The 23,505-nt window shown below is 34.7% G+C and overlaps 1 protein-coding gene across 1 annotated transcript in view; it reads right to left on the minus strand.

The window, feature by feature from the left end:
• Window positions 1-1,359: 1,359 nt before the first annotated feature.
• LOC102804500 (mitotic spindle assembly checkpoint protein MAD1-like) overlaps window positions 1,360-23,505 on the minus strand; it is a 31,048-nt gene continuing 8,902 nt past the window's right edge. The window contains exons 7-18 of the mRNA XM_085504204.1: window positions 21,546-21,617; window positions 20,728-20,809; window positions 16,900-17,030; window positions 16,261-16,437; window positions 14,638-14,724; window positions 13,697-13,841; window positions 11,574-11,714; window positions 10,531-10,587; window positions 9,285-9,473; window positions 8,173-8,386; window positions 1,842-2,032; window positions 1,360-1,518 (exon numbers count right to left, since the gene is read on the minus strand). Coding sequence (XP_085360330.1) covers window positions 1,360-1,518; window positions 1,842-2,032; window positions 8,173-8,386; window positions 9,285-9,473; window positions 10,531-10,587; window positions 11,574-11,714; window positions 13,697-13,841; window positions 14,638-14,724; window positions 16,261-16,437; window positions 16,900-17,030; window positions 20,728-20,809; window positions 21,546-21,617 — 1,645 coding nt within the window. The remainder of the gene's footprint in view (window positions 1,519-1,841; window positions 2,033-8,172; window positions 8,387-9,284; window positions 9,474-10,530; window positions 10,588-11,573; window positions 11,715-13,696; window positions 13,842-14,637; window positions 14,725-16,260; window positions 16,438-16,899; window positions 17,031-20,727; window positions 20,810-21,545; window positions 21,618-23,505) is intronic.

Genomic DNA, 23,505 nt, shown 5'->3' on the forward strand with positions numbered 1-23,505 from the left:
CCTTTCAGCAATCCATGTATAAGGACTACCTGTCTTATGTGACCACCCTTTCAGCAATCCATGTATAAGGACTACCTGTCTTATGTGACCACCCTTTCAGCAATCCATGTATAAGGACTACCTGCCTTATGTGACCACCCTTTCAGCAATCCATGTATAAGGACTACCTGTCTTATGTGACCACCCTTTCAGCAATCCATGTATAAGGACTACCTGTCTTATGTGACCACCCTTTCAGCAATCCATGTATAAGGACTACCTGTCTTATGTGACCACCCTTTCAGCAATCCATGTATAAGGACTACCTGTCTTATGTGACCACCCTTTCAGCAATCCATGTATAAGGACTACCTGTCTTATGTGACCACCCTTTCAGCAATCCATGTATAAGGACTACCTGTCTTATGTGACCACCCTTTCAGCAATCCATGTATAAGGACTACCTGTCTTATGTGACCACCCTTTCAGCAATCCATGTATAAGGACTACCTGTCTTATGTGACCACCCTTTCAGCAATCCATGTATAAGGACTACCTGTCTTATGTGACCACCCTTTCAGCAATCCATGTATAAGGACTACCTGTCTTATGTGACCACCCTTTCAGCAATCCATGTATAAGGACTACCTGTCTTATGTGACCACCCTTTCAGCAATCCATGTATAAGGACTACCTGTCTTATGTGACCACCCTTTCAGCAATCCATGTATAAGGACTACCTGTCTTATGTGACCACCCTTTCAGCAATCCATGTATAAGGACTACCTGTCTTATGTGACCACCCTTTCAGCAATCTTTTTGCCAATTCACCTTTGTTTAGAGACCAGAATAATAATTTCCTAAAGTCAAATTTATTTGAATCTGATAATGTACATTTACCAGCAAAACCAATTTACACATACATGTACAGCAAGTTTTCTCATATTTCACATCTATCCATATAGAAGTTTTGAATTTTGCACTCTGCAGATAAATTCATTACAGTCTTAGCAGTCTCGACAAGCCAGTTAATTTTTGAATAGATTCAGCACTGAGCCAGTCCACTTTATAGTAGGGGTGAGTAGGTACACATCACTGCAGGGCAGTCCACTTTAAAGTAGGGGTGAGTAGGTACATCACTGCAGGGCAGTCCACTTTAAAGTAAGGGTGAGTAGGTACATGTATACATCACTGCAGGGCAGTCCACTTTAAAGTAAGGGTGAGTAGGTACATGTATACATCACTGCAGGGCAGTCCACTTTAAAGTAGGGGTGAGTAGGTACATCAATGCAGGGCAGTCCACTTTAAAGTAGGGGTGAGTAGCTATAGGCACATCATTGCAAGCAAGTCCACCTTCAAGTTATAGCAAGAATGAACAGGTTATGAAGTAACCATAGTTTGTCTACCAAAGAGTTCTGATGTAACTGAACTCAAAAACATTGGTATGCTATCTTGGTTTATTAGGAACTGTTCCACCAGGTCTGTTAACGTTGATGAGAATTGCGACTCCAGTAACTGTATCTCACCACAATCTGTTGACTGCAAACAAATAATTAGTCAAACACTGGATGAGCGGATGACAAACCTACTGATCAGTATGACAGTATCAACATTAAACAAAGAAAAAAACAGTGTAAACTGGCCATCTTGTACGAGACATGTGCATATCAAGTATACATCAGCAATTTTGCCAGGAACATGTGAGCAACATGTTAACTTTAAAACTATGGTTATGTCTTGATTTGAGCATGGAGATTTCAAGGTGACAACCCATCATGCTTGTCAAGTTGTCTGAATTATTTTAATGATATTGATAATTATATTTATGGTGATCAATGTATTGTATTTAAGTTAGAACTTACCCTAAACATGAGAACATCGTCTTGACTATCTGCATACATAGACATTAACATATAGTGGTTATCTTTAGGATTGTCAATCTTATACCCTGTCAGTCGATAACATGCTTCACGGTATTCTTGAATCTTTTTATAAAAAACTTCTTTCAGTCTTTGGTTTCTCAGCTCTGAGGATTTCAACTCTTTCTTTAAATCTGTTGAAAGAATAGTAAGAACGAACATGGCTATGAGGACAACAATGTATGCTTATTCCATAAATCACAGTATAGTTCCATGACAATAGCAGTCATTATTAAACTGGGTAATATCTATGTACTTAGGGGTCGAATATAAAGCTTGTCCAACTGTCCCAGACAGGAAGATTTTAGCTGGGACAGGTAAATGAACAAACTACCTGTCACAAACAAGGAGTGCGCATGCGTGAGTGAACGAGTTATCGAAGCCTGATCGGCTCCACAAGAATTGAATAATTATACAGGAATATCTCTCCAACATCAAAGTTTGAATGCAGTATGGCGAGTAACAAGTCTAGCAGCAAAGGGAAAGAGAGAAAACTCGATCAGATGATACAAGCAACGGGGAGAACAACGAGAAGGAACACACCTGACCGGGAAAAAGATAAAGTTGGCGGACAGACAGGCGACATTGATGGGATGTTGGACCTACCCACTGATCAAAAAGTAACGATTATTTTGAAAAAGATATTCGAAATTAAATCAGAGGTAGAAAAGCTAGAGCCATTAACTCGGAAGATTGAAGAAATAGAAGGGAAAGTTTCGGAAAATCGAGAAATCAGTTGAAAACGCGCATGAGAAAATAGAAGAAGGGATGAAAGACGCCGCTATGAAAACAGAAGACAACAACTCAAGGAAACTGAAATAGAAATAAAAAAGATGAAATGAAAACAAGACGATCAGGAAAATCGAGGCAGAAGAATCAACATAAACTTCAGAAATATACCAGAAGGAGCGGAAAAAGGAAGCAACAGAAGTGTGGACTTCATACGTAAATTTATAGTGGAGCACATGGGAATTGAAGAGGCGGCAAATGTAGCAATACAGAGGGTGCACAGAGACCCGCCATTTTTGGATGCAACGAGAAGAAATGTAGCAAGAAACCGACCCATAAAGGTAGCCTTCGTAAGTGCAGGAGAAGCAAGGAACATACTAATGGCGGCACCACGAAAATTGCGAAACCACCCATACAAGGGAAATCACATTTTTGTAACGGATGACGTGAGCGCTGTGGTACAAGCGGAACGTAGGTGGCTGGTTGAGTACAAAAAGTTATTCAAAGCTAAAAATCCTGATAAAACCTGCTTCGTAGCATGGAGGATCCCAGCCACATTAATGGTCGAAGACGCCCAAGGAAAGCTTCAACCCATGACAGTCAAAGACATTTAAGTAAAGGTACTCTTTTTCCATATGTATATAACCGGTAATTAACGGTACAGGACTTGAGACTGCTCAGTCGAGGAGACTCTAAACTAAACAAATCGAAAGCAAATTGTTTGTGGAGTTAGTTGGCACCTGATTGCGACTCCCCCATATCCTTTCTGTGCTTTGGGTAGTAGTATGTCAGGACGTACCTCCCTATTTGTTATTTCAATATTCATTTTGTGTTTTTATTACTCCTTATTTAATTTTGTTATGGTCATAAAATGGGCAAAGGGTAAACAGATGGTGGGACACTGCAAACGAGGTGTAATGTACAATATACATGTTACTATATGGAAATTAATGTACTAACATTTAATGCTAGGGGATTACGAGAGTATAACAAAAGGAAAAAAATGTCTATTTGGTTAAACAGGAAAAAAGCTAATCTGATTTTCCTACAAGAAACACATAGTGTACCAAGGGACGAAATGTTTTGGTCCATGCAATTTAAAAGGCAATGCTGGTTTAATTTGCCCATGGAACAGGGTCCAGCAGGGGTGTTATGGTGATAGCCAGGAATCTAAATTTATCTTTTAAGAAATGTGTACATGACCCAAATGGAAGGTATGTTCTACTCCATACCATGATTGATGAATAACCTTTCATAATTTTAAATACTTATGCGCCAAACCAAGAAATAGATCACAGTAAATTTATGTCAGAAATTCGCCAGTTGCTACTGGACAACTTATTTGAACTTGAAAGTGCAATTATCTGGGGAGGTGATTTAAACTGTGTCCTTGATATTAGGTGGGATAGAGATGGAGGGAATCCTAAAAGTTGGAAAAAATCTATTGATATCATAAATGAAATTATGGAACATTTTAACATGGTAGACATTTGGAGGTTATATAATCCAAACCAAAAAAGATGCACATGGCGAAGAAGGAAGCCATATGTTATACAGAGTAGACTTGATTATATTTTAATTGGGGATAATCTACAAAATGATGTGGATAAAATAGAAATAATTCGAGGTATTCAGTCAGACCACTCCGCAGTCCAACTTAAATTAAAATTTACACATACTAGACGCAGTCCGTCCCATTGGAAATTTAATGCGAGTCTCACACAGGATGAAGTGTATGTGAATAGTATAAATGAAAAAATTAAGAATTGGATAGAAGATATAAAAGGAAAAAATCCAGGCCTCATCTGGGACTATGTTCAATTTAAAATAAGAGAGTTTTCAATTAAATACAGTAAGAAACAAGCTAAAAATCGTAAAGAGAAGACAAAAGAATATGAAAACAAAGTTAAAAGTCTGAAAGAAAAATGCTCAGAGGCGCCAAATGAAATAAATTGTAATGAACTAGAGGAAGCCAAAACAGAGTTGGATAAAGAATACAACTACATCACAGAGGGGCAAATTATACGATCAAGGACTAACTGGTTTGAAAAGGGGGAGAGAAATAATAAGTATTTTCTTAATTTAATAAAAATAAACACAAGCAAATCATCAATTAAAAAAATTAAGAAAAATGATATAATTATAGAAAATCAAAAGAATATTCACTGTGAAATTAAAACTTTTTATGAAAACCTTTACAAAGAAAAAAAGTTAACAAATCGAATGTTAAATGATTTCCTAAATGACAAGGTACCTAATCTGAATGAAAGGTCGAAAGCACATTGCGAGGGCCTGTTCTCTAGAGGGGAAATTCATACAATCTTAAATACACTGCCGAAAAATAAAAGTCCGGGTAACGATGGTCTGACATCGGATTTCTATAAAACCTTCTGGCCTTCTGTGGGACAATTGGTGGTTGATTCACTCAATTTTGCGTTTAATTTGAAAAGGAACAATTCTCACCTTCGCAACGACAGGGAATAATAACCTAATAGAAAAACCAGAAAGGGACCATCGGCTCCTTAAAAACTGGCGCCCAATAACTTTATTAAATGTAGACATGAAATTAGCTTCAAAGTGCTTAGCAAAGCGTATTGAAAAGGTATTACCGGAAATAATAGACCCAACACAAGTTGCGTTTGTAAAAAACTGCAAAGTAGGTGATTACATTCGGCTAGTTGATGAAATCTATAACTATACATAGGAGCAGAATTTGCCAGCACTATTAATGGCAGTGGACTTCGAAAAAGCCTTTGACATGGTTAATTGGAGTTTTTTACTGAAAGTCTTGCACAATTTTGGCTTCAGAGAAAGTTTTATAAAATGGGTAAAAACAATGTACACTAATGTTGAAAGTAGCGTAATAAATAATGGCTACGGCACAGGTTACTTCTCAGTCCAAAGAGGTGTACGGCAGGGGGACCCACTGTCACCAGCCCTCTTTATCTTAGTACTGGAAACCCTGCTCATCAGTATAAGGGGTAACAGAAATATTGCTGGCATCACCATAGCAGGAAAGGAGGTCAAAGAATCTGCATTCGCGGATGACATGACATGTTTTCTATCCAATAGTGAATCAGTTGAGAATCTAATGCAGCTGTTGAAAAAGTTCCATGAATGTAGTGGGTTAAAAATTAACAGGGATAAAACTGAGGCAGTCTAGTTGGGAAAATGGAAAAACAAAAATGAGGAAAGGTTTGGGGTCAAATGGCCCACCTCGCCTATCAAAATTGTGGGAGTACATTTTTCGTATGACAAAGAAGAAATGCAAAAGATAAACATTGAAAAACTATTAAATAATTTGAAGAAAGTTTTAAATCAGTGGAAAAGCAGAAAACTGTCAATATATGGAAAAACTCAAATTATCAAAACTTATATTCTGGCAAATACGTATGTTAAAAATAGTGTCTTAAAAGAGGTGCACAAAATAGTATATAATTTCATATGGGAAGGAGCTGATCGTATTGCAAGAAAAACCATGATAGGCGGGGTGGGCAAAGGGGGTATAGGAATGGTAGACTTGTATGTAACAAAGAAAATACAAAGAATATTATGGCTAAAACATACAATAAGCAAGGAGACAGATCACCCCTGGAAATATTTTGTGAAAGAAAAATTAAACAAACTAGGGGGAGATATGTTATTAAAATGTAACTATTCCACCAGACTGCTTCCAGTGAAATTTTCGGCATTCATGACATGGATCAGGTTCTCTGGAACAACAAATTAATTTTGATAGGCGGAAAATCAATATTTTACCAAAACATGTATGATTCAGGAATTAGATTTATCTCGGATTTGTATATTGATGGTATACTGAAACCATGGAATGAATACAAAGAGAAGGGCCTATCGCTTATTGATAAACTAAAATGGATTGGAATATGCAATACTGTTTCGGAGAAACTGAAACATTGTCAAGTACTAGAAAATAGGGAAACAACTATCGTTATAAAAAACAAGCAAATTTTGTTGGAAGACTTGACCAAAAATATGCTTAAAACAGAATTCATCAGCAAAATTTTTGTGAAACCAATAAGTGAATGTTCTTTAGAGAGAAAACTTAATCTGGAAATTGAATGGAAGGAAATGTATAAAATGATTACAAGGTTATCAATTGATACAAAATCCAGAGAATTTCATTTCAAGTTTAATATTACATAATATACTGTATACAAATGACCATTTACACAAAGTAAATCCAGAACGCTTCCCTGAATACCAATGTACTTTCTGTAACGAATATAGTGAAACATATGAACACCTCTTTATGACATGTAAATTTACTGAATCCCTCTGGCATGATGTTATCAAGGAATTGGGAAGACCACTGAAAATTACAGAGGTACCTGGTAAACTTTGTGTGATACTAGGGAACCCGAAGTACGATTGGCTGGTGAACTTTGTTTGCTCACTGATCAGAAACCACATATACTACTCAAAATGGAAGAAACAGAAACCTAACTATGCAAATTTTATTAATTTACTTAAACATCATTTTCAAATTGAGAGTGTGATCACCAAACAAAAAGAGAAAGAAACATCACACAAAAAGAAGTGGTCTTCCCTGATACCATATTTAAAGTAACATCATCACTTGGATTACTTGAAGTGTCTTTTAAATGTGTATTCATGAAATGTATTACATGCAGTGTCAGCCCAAGAAAATAAACAAGTTACAAAAAAAAAAAAAAATAAAAAAAAAAAAAATACCTGTCACTACAGACAGATGAATAAAAATATCAAGTTTTTACGAACTGATCAAATGGAAGTCCAAAATTGCTATAATGTCCAAGAAATTGTTTTTCTGGAATTGTGATATGAATGGTGTATAACCATGGTGTCAACAGGCAATGTTTTAAAGCATTATTTCATAACAAATAAACAGCATTTGACTAAACTATTTTCTAACAACATCTGTTATATCATATATTGCTCTGTTAAAAGTGCATGCAATTATGTAAATGACAGAGACCAGTCTATGGTCAAAATAAGAAATATTTTATACAATAAATACATATTTTGCTTTATGTATGCTTTTATTAGAAGTGCACTTATAATAGAACAAATATGGTATGCCTAGAATGATCATTAAGATTTGGCAGTAATGTAGTTTAATCTGCATAAGTGCACCCTCAGTGTTTATAATGTTCCTCCTGCTGACTCATTGTAATGCACAGAACGCTTGGTGCAAAAAAGTTTATTTCATGAAAGTGGTTTTCATGAAAAATAGTGAAACCATCTTTGCGAGCCAATCACCATTACCTCCCCACTATTACCTCAGTAGATTCTATCAATGAGGAATTAGTGACCCTTTGCCAACTTTGCCAACTTGACATTTCTTTGTTTTTTTTATGTCCATTGCTTTATGCTAGGCCAACTCTGATTAGATGCTGTATTTTTACAGGCGCTTTCATCAGTCTCTCTGTAGAATAATACACGGCTTCACAAGGAGCATCGGTACATCAAGTTTGCAAAACCTTGTCATTCAGAAACACACCAATTGATTGGTACAAACAGCAAACACAGTAATGTGCCACAATACCTTCAAAGTCTTTAGTGGTGGTCTCTCCAAATTTCTGTGACAACTTTTCACCACTCACATTAGCTCCCCCTTCCTCCAACTCTTTTACTCGATTTCTAAGTATTTCACATTCTTCTTTGAGTTTCCCCATTTCTTCAGCTCTTCTCTGCCTGGCAATAGCACCAGGGTTCATACCAAAATGCAATACTTTGGTTTTTGTTGGGTCAAATTCTCCCTGCATTAAAATAACACAAATAAGATTGGTCAACACTTGATTATAATATCATCAGTGATTTTCAGTTGAAAGCTTGCAAGTATAAAGTGGTTGTATAATATCTGAAGGGATTGAATAAATATCACTGTATGCTGTTGAGATGGAACACTACAAAGACTTTCTAGACTGTAACAGATTTAGTAAAAATGTAAATTGTTTGTGGAGTTCTGGTACCGGTACAATTCATGATTCATTTTAATTGGCCATTCAGACTCCTATAAGGTGGATGTCAACATTAAATAAAATGATTACAGGAGAACATATTGTTATAGCATTAGATGTAAGCTTACTGTAAAACATGTTGAAAAAGCGGCATACAATTTTAGCAAATTGTGGTAAACTGACGTAATAATGAAATGTTGATTTAGCAAATCTCTCTGGTCATTGTTGATTTCTTTGTTTGGCGGCCATTTTGAATTGATAATAAAGTCATTAGCGACATCTTGAATTAGCAAATCAGTTCTCTCGCTAAATTCGCGAAAAAGACATGCTTTACAGTATTATGTTCAAGTGGTGCCCAGGCTTCATTTTACAGCAATTACATGTGTGTTACAGTGTTAAAATATCCCCAGTTGACAACTCATTTCCCAATTTATTTTACCTTTCCATGGCGCCTTTCAGTATGTGATATGTTAAACATTTATTTGAACTTGAATTTGTAATTGGTTATAGATGAACAATCAACTACATGGTTGTTACATTGCGATTATAACATTGGTCACAGTTGGTTATAGGACGATAGTCATTGCAATATTTTACAGTCGGCAAGGGTTCCACACGACATATGCAGCGTAAAATGACCATTTTAACTCACATAAACATTGTTGATAATTACAGTAGAATCATTCCATGCACTCACCTGCATATCTCGCTGTTCAAATATAGCTTCTAAAGTCTCATTTCTCTCAGCCAGAGAGAGGTTTTCTTTCTCCATCTGTGCAAGTCTGTCTTTCAGCTCATTATATTCTGTAGGATTCACAGCACTGATTGTAGTATTAGCAGCAACAATCTCCAGTTGTTGTTTTAGTTGTGCCACTTCTAATTTCAGCTACAAGACAAAATTATCAAAATTAATTTTTTTAGATTTTTATTTGGCCAAGTGATTATGAACATTATCCATTACAAGCTAAGTTGTTGACTGTTTGCTTTGATTGTCTATTAGATTGAGAGTGAATATTTTTGGAACAAAACAGAATGATCAAATCAACAACTATATGTTACGTACACACTAGTATACCTGACCAGTTAACACTGTTAGCTTATGTGTGAAATAAAACTATTAAATTAAAAAATTAAATTATTAAAATAAATTCTTTTGAAAACTTATTATTTGCTATCTGGCAATTAATACAAATAGATTAAATAAATTGAAAAGGAAATATACTGTTAAACACCTAAAATAGTTACATGCCATTTTAGCGCATTGAACTCCATGCATGAATTTAAAGAATCCTAATATAGCTAAAATGTCAAATATTTCATTGTGAGAATAACCTCTTAAATTAGCTACATAATTACAAAATTAAAGATTAGCTAAAATAATTTACATGCTAGAAAAAACAAACATGTTTTACAGTATCTTTATCAGTATTAGTTTGACTGTGGAATTGACAATAATTGACCCACATAGTTCTGATAATGATCTTATGATACACACAGCAAAAAAGTCAGCACAATACTGCTACAAAAGTCCAAGGATTTCACACACTATCAATTGCGGGGGAATAATTTCAGAATTGTGAAGCCTTGGAATAACTTTGATTTAACTGGTTATAAAAATAATACGCAAACTGCCGGAGAGGAATGCCCCTTAACTTCATCACCCACGCCCACCACAGAATTTCCGAGTCTTATCAATAATTCCAAGTGTGGCCAGTGCGTCACAATAATCACAAGTCAGTTAAAAACAGAAAATACTTTTTCAAATAAAATGATCTTGTTTCCTTTTTAGGAATGTGCTTTGTGTATTTAGAAAAATCTCATGTAATGGATTCCTTTAAAACAATTAGCGAGGACATACTTAATGGCAAATGATACAGAATGAACATAAAGCAATAATTGAATCAAGTCTATGTCTGGTTTAGCCATGTGATTGGGTGTAATACCTTTGCAGCAGCAAGTCTAGCAGCACCTCCTTCTTCAGTGACATCCTTTATTTCAATCTGGTGAAACAAACAAAATTATTCAGTAGGCATCACAGATTAACACATGCATTCATGTACAACCAATGTCACACAATATTGTTGGTTCTTTACAGAATATACAGTATACCTATCAAAGTGATTCAGATCTAGGGTATTTTGCAACTGAAAAACAAATCACTGTTTTGTGAGGTGATAAAAATGTATTATTTAAGTTGCTCAGTTTATTAGGCAACAACAAGTCCAACTTTAATTTCATTATCGTCATAGTTCATTTCATATACATGTAATTATTTTGTTCAATTTTGAAAAAAAGTCATGCCTGCATGATTTTTTTTCTCTGTTTTCATTTTGGTTAGTTTATATTGCTTTGTAACCATTTCCACCACTCTGAGTAAATAAATAAGTGTTTTATAATACCACATTTAGTGTGTATCCAGACCCTATGCAAATGAGGAGGGACAACAGATGTGGATTGTTAACCATATTCCTGTAAGAAGCCTGACTTTGCTTCAAATTATAAGATCAGGACTAATTTGTACAGACCCATCTCTGTAGAGTGTGGGAAGGTGGGAATTTGTACAGACCCACCTCTGTAGAGTGTGGGAAGATGGGAATTTGTACAGACCCACCTCTGTAGAGTGTGGGAAGGTCGAGCAGATCAGATTAGCTTGCTAACAATGTGACAATTCTAGATGTTTTTGTAGAGGAACTAAGTACTATGGACTGCTTTTCATGAGGGATTTCGTAGCAATGAAAATTTTTCTGAAGCTTTGGACATCAACAGTCAGCGAGTTTCAAGAAATGTTGTCTCATAAATGCCATAAAATTATCAAATCACAAAAATTCACGGCAGCGAAAATTATTTACATTGACATCACATCCACACATATCAATGTTGTTCAGACACTAAATAAAGTAATTTTTGACAGATCTCTTGCAGACATTTAACACCATGAGGTTCTCCCTAACTCTTGTTGTTGGTATCTATGTTCTTTTTTACTGACCTCAAGTTTGTCTATATGTCTACCAGCTGTGTGTAGCGCCTCTTCAGCTTGTTCCATTCGTAGTTTATAATGTGATTCATTACCAGCAGGAGTGACTTCACTGTCATAATCATTCAACACTTGTCGTAAACCATCCCGTTCCTGCACAAATAAACATGTTACATTACACACTCTGGGCTCTCTCTGGAATTTGCTAGGTAATAGTAAATTTACTAATCAAGAAAAAAAAGTATTAGTAAATTTTGTCTGGAAACTGGGGAGCATTTTCCCGTGACAGAGCACAACGAGGAAGAGAGAAGGAGAGGTAGGTGTCCCCTCTGTCGTCCGCCGAAAACAAGAACAGCATGCTGAAAATGGTACTTGCTGGTGCAACCTGAGCTCTAATTTTGTGTGTAATTTCATGGCATCAAATTAGGCAGTCTGCTTCACAAAATGTACCATTATGATGGTACAACAAAACATCACAACAAAATATGCAATGTAGACAGAAGAACCTTTATTTGAATAACTCAGTATTAATTAAGCATATTCATAATAAGCTCGCATTGTTAACAGTGGGAAAAATAGTCATCATTCAAAAGTTCACTAAGTTCACTGCCTAGAACACAAATCATCCTGTGAATAAATTTTCACGGGAAATTTCTCAGAAAAAAACTCTATGCCAATCAAAAAGCTGTATATTATTATGAAGTAATCTCCCGTGCTCATCATGCAAAACCCGCATGTTGACGTTTATGACGACACAAAATGACTATTTATTTTCATCGAAATTTCTGAATTAAAGTGAAAAAGTAACTAAAGTAACTTTCGGTCTCGTAACTCGATCTCAATGCTAAGAATGCCCGGTAAGAATGTTACACAAATTATAGTATTTTTCGATCGATTCGCTAACATTGTCTCACCTTCCATTAGCTGTGGAATCATAGCCCTTTGTTGCCGATCGCATTATTTACGTGACAGACACTGACCGGCCCATGTTCGACATACAACAACAAAAATAAAAACAAGACGTCCGAGTGAAATTGTTAGGGCAAAATTAGATTGTATGTCGCACCAAAGAGCTACGGAACCGCAGCTAACCTTCCATTATTTCTGAAATCGTGCTGCAGTACGATCAACTTTCCGTTTCTTGGTGATGTCAGGGTTAGGACACCCATGGGTTTCTGGTTCTGAACACGATTTAGCGGTTTCTCCTGAGTCCATCTCGTCGTGAAAAATACTCGTCGAGCAGTTGTCTACTCCTTTTTGACGTAGTCTCCATTTTTAATAAATAAACAAATCACGTGTTTGATAAGGGCGACACGAAACCGTCCCATACTGAGAGTAATGTTGCGGGGTATCTTGAAACGCATGTCGATTAAACTACGCATGTGCTATGACACCAAAATAACTTTAGAGTGAAAAAATACATTCAGTGGCAGTTCCGTGTTGATTGCGATCACCATGTAACAATTGTTGCAATCTTAGAAGTAACGGGACATTGTTTAACTTTAAAATGGCAATCACTCAAACCGTAACACGCGTGATGATCACAGTCGAGTCTTGACAATTAAATGAGGGCGATTTGCGAGGGTATTTTGTACAAAATGTGTTCGTAAATCTTACTAATAGATATTTATTTTTTTCGTAAATCTTTTCCAAATTTCGTAATTTACGACATTTGCGAGCGACAGCGAGAGCACAGACACTGTAATAGTTTCCATGATATAATGGGATAATCTCTCCTCAAACTGCCTTACATTTATCTGTATCATATATAGTATTTGTAATAAATTTGACAATTGGTCTGCTCGTTTGAGAAATGGCTCTGAATCTCAGAACCAAAATTCATAGTTTTTTTGGTTTTTGGAGTTAATTTGAAGGAATTTTGTTGTTGTTCATATGTATGCTTTTTTCACATTACAACTAACACAGAACCAATATCAAAATGTTTTTTTTTTATTAATAAATTAAATGATACATCATGCAGGGTCACACAACAGAGGAAAACAACATCATTTGACAATGTACAGCAATTATGACAAATTATAATATGCAAATGAGGTATTTATACGAACTCTTATCAATCAACTTCATATAGGGCTTTCAAATGTGACAGCCAATCAGAGATCAAAGAAGGTTACCTTAGTAACAAGTAGTAGCCTCCTCTGCAATCTTTTCACAAGGTCGTCTGTTTGCTTCATTTTATGGGTGACCTGGTGTAGTTGTTGATTACTCTCACTCAGTTGTACACTTACTGATTTGTAGGCTTGTTCAAAACTATGGGCACTGTAAAAAAAAACGGACATTCAGATTTGTAGCAGCCGTGTTCTAGTTGCCATGGTGTACAAACGACATTTATGTTAACTGTATTATGTATGCTCAAAATGTTTGTGAGTAGGTGATAAGAGATGTTTCTTATGACACTGGCAATTGTCCATATACTTACTGGTGATGATGCAATAGACTTTAAAAATTAAAACAATACCTGCTTGTCCATATGAAAATATAGTTGTCCAATAAAACTTTAGTGTTTAACCCCTTGAATATCGAAACCACTTTTTTACCAAATAAAACATGTCATAAATAGTTGAATATTTTGTTGGTATCTCTAACATCAGAGAAAGTCACATTAAAATCTAGCTTTTCAAATGACAGCTTAAAAATGTTTTTTTTTTTTTGTAGGGCCCATGATAATACTATGATACATTGAACAATGTAATAATGTGATTTCTGTAATCATTTTGATGGTTGTCCCAAAGACCAACCAGTTTTCATATTTGGTTGTCCTATGATAAAAGTGATTGCCCAGGGCAACCGAACAACTGTCAACTCCCAAGGACAAAGATACAAAACACTTACTTGAAGTGAAAACTTACGTCCCCACCCTCACCCTCACCCCAAAATAATTTTACTTATAATAAAATTTGATTACAATGTAAATGTAAGCTCATGTATAAGCTGAGATGACCCGACCTGACCTGACCCGACCCGACCTGACCTGACCCGACCCGACCCGACCAAGCCCAAATTGTCGTCTTTGCATTGCTAGGGTGGGGCTATGTTACAATGAAACATACAGTACCTAGTTGAAGCCTGTCCTTGTTGAGCTAGTAGCAATGCCTCCTTTTGTTGTAGTTCAGCAACCTGTCTTGTTAACTCCTGTGGAGATCTGTTAATATATAATTAAAAGTGAAATTATACACTACGTATGTACCAAGACGGATAATACATGTAGCTGTCTATGTGTAACTGAAAACTGGATCCATAATAACAAAAATGCTTCATTTTGCTGTATTTTTAATATCAAAAAACAATGGCACCATTTGACCATCTTGAACTGGATTGTCAAACAAAATGTGCATATGTGTGACATCATGTATGATGTATAAATTAATTTAAAGACGATTGGTCAAGGTTTGTCAGCGATATGGCTCTAGAACAGCATTTCAAACAAAATGACCGCCAGTTGGCCATTTAAAATCTGATCTGATAATCAGTCAGCCATCTTGAGTAAAATTTACCAATCAAAGTAAGGTGCATTAACTATCCTACTGTCCAAAATACAGCTTTGAATGAACTTATGCACAGACGCACATATGCACAAAGAAATCGTCCAAACAGTGAAAAAAAAAAGATTAGAAGCTTATGTTGAATCAGGCTTTGATATAATGTATGTGACTCTATCTCCAATATCTCCAATAAAAGTGCATGTAATCACATTAGTTGTATACTGGATCATTCAAGTTTCACTTATTTTGACCATAGCCATACCTCTGTCATTTAAATGAAAACATGCCATACTAATAGAGTAAATTGGTCTAGATGATCAGTGATCCATTTCTGAAATTACTGTAACAGTATAAATTGATCAACAACAGTTAAAAGTGAAACAATTTGTGTAGGCACGATATATATGTTATATAGAAAGTCATGACATAGCCCCTGTATGTTTTCGTTCAGAATTTACTGCAATATGAATACTGGTGCATATACAGATTGTATGTATTCATAAAAGGTAAATACAATTGTACTTCGGTCATGTTCTGTCTTTACATGCCCTCCGATTGGGAAAAGGACTCCATCCTGCCCCCCATTACAGGGTTCGACGGCCATCTGCATGGCCACCTCCCTACATTTCGGCCGTGGCAGTGTGTCCTTGACCCCAACCATGACAGTGATCGAAAGGGCCCTTTGCCCAATTTTTATTTTAGGTACTTTATTGTTTGTATTTACAAGCCTTATTTTGACTTGTTTCAATTTTGTAATTGTTTAGTAGATTGATTTTACAGAGTGGTTTTTATTTTACATGTATCTGTATTTATTATTGTTTTTCCTTTATTTTATACATTATATTACAATTATTCATTTATCTCTTATTGTGAGATATGTATTTATTTCACTCATTTACAGTATTTTTAGTATTTCCTTTTATTTTCATTTTTTTTATTATTACATGTTTTTGACTTTATTGTATTTTATGTCAAGATCTCAAATGGGATACGATAGCAATAAAGAATTACTTACTTACTTACTCAATAAATTGCTTGTTTTTTATCCCTTACCTTGGTTGTGATGTGCATTTACAATGTATTCATAAAAGGTAAATACAACTGGTTCAAGCCTATAAGAGATAATGCTTATAATGTACTGAATTTGAAAACAATCCCATCATTCTATTATGAGTGTACAAACATGATGAACCCACCTCGCTTTAATAGTACCGCCAGCATCCATTGTTTCCCATCGCTTTAGTTTTTCTTGCAATTCTTCATTTTCAATCTGCAGTTTAGTGGTTTGAATAATTCTAGAATCTGATCTACTTAGTTTAGTCTCCAGACTGTTACATCTTTCTTGTAGCAATGCATAGTTCTCTTTTGACTCCCTGTAAGTACATCAAAGCAGGTAATGGATAGGATTAATCTTGGGACATCATTCGCCACAGCTAACTATGACATATTTCACTACTCTACAACAGCCGTATACCACAAATATCTCTGCGCAATAAATCAGGAATCAGGAAATAACATGCAAGGAATTTTAAAATACATCTACAACAGCTTAGGGCCATAAAGATGAAAATGAATGCAGTCAAAGCAACATAACAACAAAGTCACATCCATTACTAAATATAATTATATAATTCATTAATAAATTAATCTTGACCTTCCCATTGAGTATGTGGCACACTCACCAAGAGCAGGGGTCAACCTCTTTTCAAATATTGTGATTTCAAACAGACAAACAGACAAACAGACAAACAAACATTACAAAATTACCTCTTGTGTAAGACAATTTTATACAAAATGTTTTACATGTTACTTCACAGGATTGGTGCAAAACATACCTAAAATATTCATTTTCTTCTTTCAATTTTTTATTTTCTCTTTCTATCTCACTTAGTTTACTGAGCTGATCTTTCATAACATTGCCAACTATAGCAGTTTCTTCATATTTTTGTAACTTAAGTTCCAATCCCTAATTTGAGAAAAACAATACATTTATTTATTTATTTATTTATTTATTTATTTATTTATTTATTTATTTATTTATTTATTTATTTATTTATTTATTATTTATTTATTTATTTATTTATTTATTTATTTATTTATTTATTGAATTTGACAAAAATTTAAATACTTACTCTTTAAAAAACACTTGCTATCAAAAATGTATGATAAGAATATTGTATCATATGATAAGATAATGGAATCATGTGATAGAGTCATTGTACCATATGATAAGATCATGGAATCATGTGATAGGATCATTGTACCATATGATAAGATCATGGAATCATGTGATAGGATCATTGTACCATATGATAAGATCATGGAATCATGTGATAGTCTCATTGTACCATATGATAAGATCATGGAATCATGTGATAGGATCATTGCACCGTATGATATGATCATGGAATCATGTGACAGGATCATTGTACCATATGATAAGATCATAGAATCATGTGATAGTCTTATTGTACCATATGACAAGATCATGGAATCATGTGATAGAGTCATTGTACCATATGATAAGATCATGGAATCATGTGATAGGATCATTGTACCATATGATAAGATCATGGAATCATGTGATAGGATCATTGTAAAATATGATAAGATCATGAAATCATGTGATAGGATCATTGTACCATATGACAAGATCATGGAATCATGTGATAGGATCATTGTACCATATGATAAGATCATAGAATCATGTGATAGTCTTATTGTACCATATGACAAGATCATGGAATCATGTGATAGGATCATTGTACCATATGATAAGATCATGGAATCATGTGATAGGATCATTGTACCATATGATAAGATCATGGAATCATGTGATAGGATCATTGTAAAATATGATAAGATCATAGAATCATGTGATAGTCTCATTGTACCGTATGATAAGCTCATGGAATCATGTGATAGAGTCATTGTACCATATGATAAGATCATGGAATCATGTGATAGGATCATTGTACCATATGATAAGATCATGGAATCATGTGATAGGATCATTGTACCATATGATAAGATCATGGAATCACATGATAGAGTCATTGTACCATATGATAAGATCATGGAATCACGTGATAGAGTCATTGTACCATATGATAAGATCAAAGAATCATGTGATAGGATCATTGCACCGTATGATATGATCATGGAATCATGTGATAGGATCATTGTACCATATGATAAGATCATGGAATCATGTGACAGGATCATTGTACTATATGATAAGATCATAGAATCATGTGATAGTCTTATTGTACCATATGACAAGATCATGGAATCATGTGATAGTCATTGTACCATATGATAAGATCATGGAATCATGTGATAGGATCATTGTACCATATGATAAGATCATGGAATCATGTGATAGGATCATTGTAAAATATGATAAGATCATGGAATCATGTGATAGGATCATTGTACCATATGACAAGATCATGGAATCATGTGATAGGATCATTGTACCATATGATAAGATCATAGAATCATGTGATAGTCTTATTGTACCATATGACAAGATCATGGAATCATGTGATAGGATCATTGTACCATATGATAAGATCATGGAATCATGTGATAGGATCATTGTACCATATGATAAGATCATGGAATCATGTGATAGGATCATTGTAAAATATGATAAGATCATAGAATCATGTGATAGTCTCATTGTACCGTATGATAAGATCATGGAATCATGTGATAGGATCATTGTACCATATGATAAGATCATGGAATCATGTGATAGGATCATTGTAAAATATGATAAGATCATAGAATCATGTGATAGTCTCATTGTACCGTATGATAAGATCATGGAATCATGTGATAGGATCATTGTACCATATGATAAGATCATGGAATCATGTGATAGGATCATTGTACCATATGACAAGATCATGGAATCATGTGATAGGATCATTGTACCATATGATAAGATCATAGAATCATGTGATAGTCTTATTGTACCATATGACAAGATCATGGAATCATGTGATAGGATCATTGTACCATATGATAAGATCATGGAATCATGTGATAGGATCATTGTACCATATGATAAGATCATGGAATCATGTGATAGGATCATTGTAAAATATGATAAGATCATAGAATCATGTGATAGTCTCATTGTACCGTATGATAAGATCATGGAATCATGTGATAGAGTCATTGTATCATATGATAAGATCATGGAATCATGTGATAGGATCATTGTAGCATATGATAAGATCATAGAATCATGTGATAGTCTCATTGTACCGTATGATAAGATCATGGAATCATGTGATAGAGTCATTGTACCATATGATAAGATCATGGAATCATGTGATAGGGTCATTGTACCATATGATAAGATCATGGAATCATGTGATAGGATCATTGTAAAATATGATAAGATCATGGAATCATGTGATAGGATCATTGTACCATATGATAAGATCATAGAATCATGTGATAGGATCATTGTACCGTATGATAAGATCATGGAATCATGTGATAGGATCATTGTACCATATGATAAGATCATGGAATCATGTGATAGGATCATTGTACCATATGATAAGATCATGGAATCACGTGATAGAGTCATTGTACCATATGATAAGATCATGGAATCATGTGATAGAGTCATTGTACCATATGATAAGATCATAGAATCATGTGATAGGATCATTGTACCATATGATAAGATCAAAGAATCATGTGATAGAATCATTGTACCATATGATAAGATCATGGAATCACGTGATAGAGTCATTGTACCATATGATAAGATCATGGAATCACGTGATAGAGTCATTGTACCATATGATAAGATCATGGAATCATGTGATAGAGTCATTGTACCATATGATAAGATCATGGAATCATGTGATAGAGTCATTGTACCATGTGACAAGATCATGGAATCATGTGATAGAGTCATTGTACCATATGATAAGATCAAAGAATCATGTGATAGGATCATTGTACCGTATGATAAGATCATGGAATCATGTGATAGGATCATTGTACCATATGATAAGATCATGGAATCATGTGATAGGATCATTGTACCATATGATAAGATCATGGAATCACGTGATAGAGTCATTGTACCATATGATAAGATCATGGAATCATGTGATAGAGTCATTGTACCATATGATAAGATCATAGAATCATGTGATAGGATCATTGTACCATATGATAAGATCAAAGAATCATGTGATAGAATCATTGTACCATATGATAAGATCATGGAATCACGTGATAGAGTCATTGTACCATATGATAAGATCATGGAATCACGTGATAGAGTCATTGTACCATATGATAAGATCATGGAATCATGTGATAGAGTCATTGTACCATATGATAAGATCATGGAATCATGTGATAGAGTCATTGTACCATGTGACAAGATCATGGAATCATGTGATAGAGTCATTGTACCATATGATAAGATCAAAGAATCATGTGATAGAATCATTGCTGCATGTGATATGATCATTGGAGTCATGTGATAGGATCATTGGAGTCATGTGATAGGATCATTAAAGGTATCATGTGATACAATTATTAATATGATAATCAATAGTCACCAACATTGACTAGTTCTTAAAGAGGTTGTTACATTCTACTACAGATTACAAACAGCTTACTCTTGCAATTTTCTCAGCATCCATTGCTTGGTCTCTAAACTGTTGAACTTGACTTCTCAAACCAGAGACTTCCACGGCACGTCTAAAGAATAGAATTAAGGGTTATGACATACATGTAGCAAGATATCGGGTTGTAATACTATGAGGTTATATCACTTGTTTATAGAGCTGATGAATACAAGTGACTAGACCATGAGATCTAGTAATATCCATTACCTAAAGTGAGAGAGTTGCCACCTGCACATATGGCAGATGGCCATAGCACCTTTACAAACAAACGTCTACCTCTGATGCTTTACATTTTTATCGTATTGTTATTAGCACTTGGGTCTCAATTCCTGCAGGCGACCTGTCCGCTTTAAGGTGAGTGGATTATACAACCTATAACACCAAAGTATCAACAAGCTCTATGATTATGATATATACCGGTAGATAACATTTTTATTACAATACTAATTATTAGTACAAAAAACACCAACAAATCATATGCTAATTTATGCTAAATAAGCAAATTTTAAGATACGAGTGCCAACCGAGAAAGTCAGAAATATTATTCAAAATAACCTTTCAGTAGATATTATTACAAGTTAGTGCAATTGCATCATTCAAGTAATTCTTGTTCCTGGCAATGTTGCTGCAATGCTGTATTGGAGTTCAGAACAATATTGGGGTGACAGAAACTGATGTAAAAGTTAGTTCAAGGGAAAATATAATAGTAATTAGACGTTTTATTATTTATGGACTAAAAAATAGGACAAGAATGATGCTTTGATGAAACATCTTTCATTTTCATCATTTTCATAATCAATTTCACTAACCTCATACTGTGCTGCAGTTTAATCCTGTTCTCTTCAAGATCTAGTTTTAACTGTGTTATTTCTCCATCTTTCCTGTGTCAAATATGAAGTACAATTGAAAGCATTTAACACTATCATTACTAAGCATAAATACTGAGTAAGAGTAGTACAGCTGATTCAGCAAGTGAAATATATGCAGATGTGCGCCAACAATAAAGATACGAGTACTGAAACTGAGTACTTTGTTGTAGCTTTCTATTATTGTTCATGTGGCTAAGAAAAGACATATGGCACATGTGGCAGAGTTAGAGGTAATATGGCGAGTACATGTGCACATATAGTAAAGTACATATAGACAGACAGATGGACAGACAGATGGACAGACAGATGGACAGACAGATGGACAGACAAAAGAATAGATGTGAATCTGTCCTGGGACTAAACAACTAGGCCTACATTGACATGTGTACCTTCAGAACTAAAATTAACATACATTTAAGGTAGCAACTAATTTTTCGTGGCCTCCTATTTTAACAATTATAACACTCTTTGCGAACAGTTTGCATTTATATCATTAGATATGCGTTCAACATTGATGACATGAAAAAAAAAAAGGGTTTTCCAAATTTTCATTATGGTGGTGGTCATTTTTAATCCTTTATAAACACGCCCGTGTTGATTTAGAGGATAATCTACACTTGAATTGTTATGTATCTGCAAACAATGTTGTTGTTATTGATGGTTAAGGGGTTAGCATACGTTCGCTGGTTCAATTTTTTTGCGTCAATTTACAGACAGAAACATACATTTTACCCATACATGTTATATACCATAATAAAGATCTTGTTTCAAACTTTTTAAATATGGCAATATTTAAATTATGCAAATACCAAGTCACGTGATCACAAGAATACGCGAAAATGGAGTAAAGTGGCTAATGACGCAATTAATAATTAATTTGCAGTACGACTGAATATATTTTTTTATGTAAATATTATAGAGAAGTGCTTCATGTACAATGTTCTTCGTTTTTTTGCAACTATAATTTGTTTTTATGTAGCCTTATTTCAAATGTTTGGACGTTAATACCTGAGTAAAAACAACATGTCTCTATATAAAAATAAGCAAAAAATCAAAACGAAGGCAGACAGAAAAAAATCCAGGAACATTCCTCCAGTACTCTATATAGCAGTAAAGTTGACCAAAAATGACGACGATCTGACCTTTCGTTTGTTAGAAATTGCGTACTGAATCTGTAGAACTACGTAGAAATCAATTTCAAGATAAACGCAAAAAACGTCCAAGGTCAATGAATCTCAAACTAGGCCTAAAATTTTTGAAAAATATGAAGTTATAATTATTGAAACATGTCTGCCTAGCGACCAACTACTAAATAATGCCTTCTAATGTCGGGGCTAAATGTTATACGCGTTAAAGACAGGATGAAATATGTTTTGAAATCTCAGAACGGCTCTACCGTGTGTCAACCGACAACGTGATGACTTTCCCGCGAAAGTGACGTAGTGATTTGCATATTACTGATATGGTGTGGAGGAGGAGTTATTCCAAATAAAGAAAATGGCTTAAGCCGTGTGCACAAGATATTTTCAAGTTTGTTTTCATTACTGTTCACTGTAAAACTGATAGCCGTGTGGTACGTCGTAGCAAGCGTGCGAACACTGTTTCTTTTTTTAGTAACCGTGGTGCGAACAAGAGCAATGACTTCGCCTTTTTCCGCTTCATTTTTGATCGCAAAAACCCCGAAATATCACCGCCCGCTCGCTCGCAGAAAATTTCTGAGGTTCACATTGTCTTATAATTGTCTTAATGGTTTTTATAAATGTTGAGCAGCCGACAAAAGTTCAAATACTTTTCGTTTTAACTATCTATAATTATATGCACGCAATATGACCCTTTGACTTCGATTTGGCTTGGATTAAATATTTTATTTTCAACAATATTCTGACGTGAAATACAAAAT

The sequence above is a fragment of the Saccoglossus kowalevskii genome, chromosome 10 (assembly GCF_978046115.1).
Source record: "Saccoglossus kowalevskii chromosome 10, keSacKowa6.1, whole genome shotgun sequence".
Taxonomy (NCBI): Eukaryota; Metazoa; Hemichordata; class Enteropneusta; family Harrimaniidae; genus Saccoglossus; species Saccoglossus kowalevskii.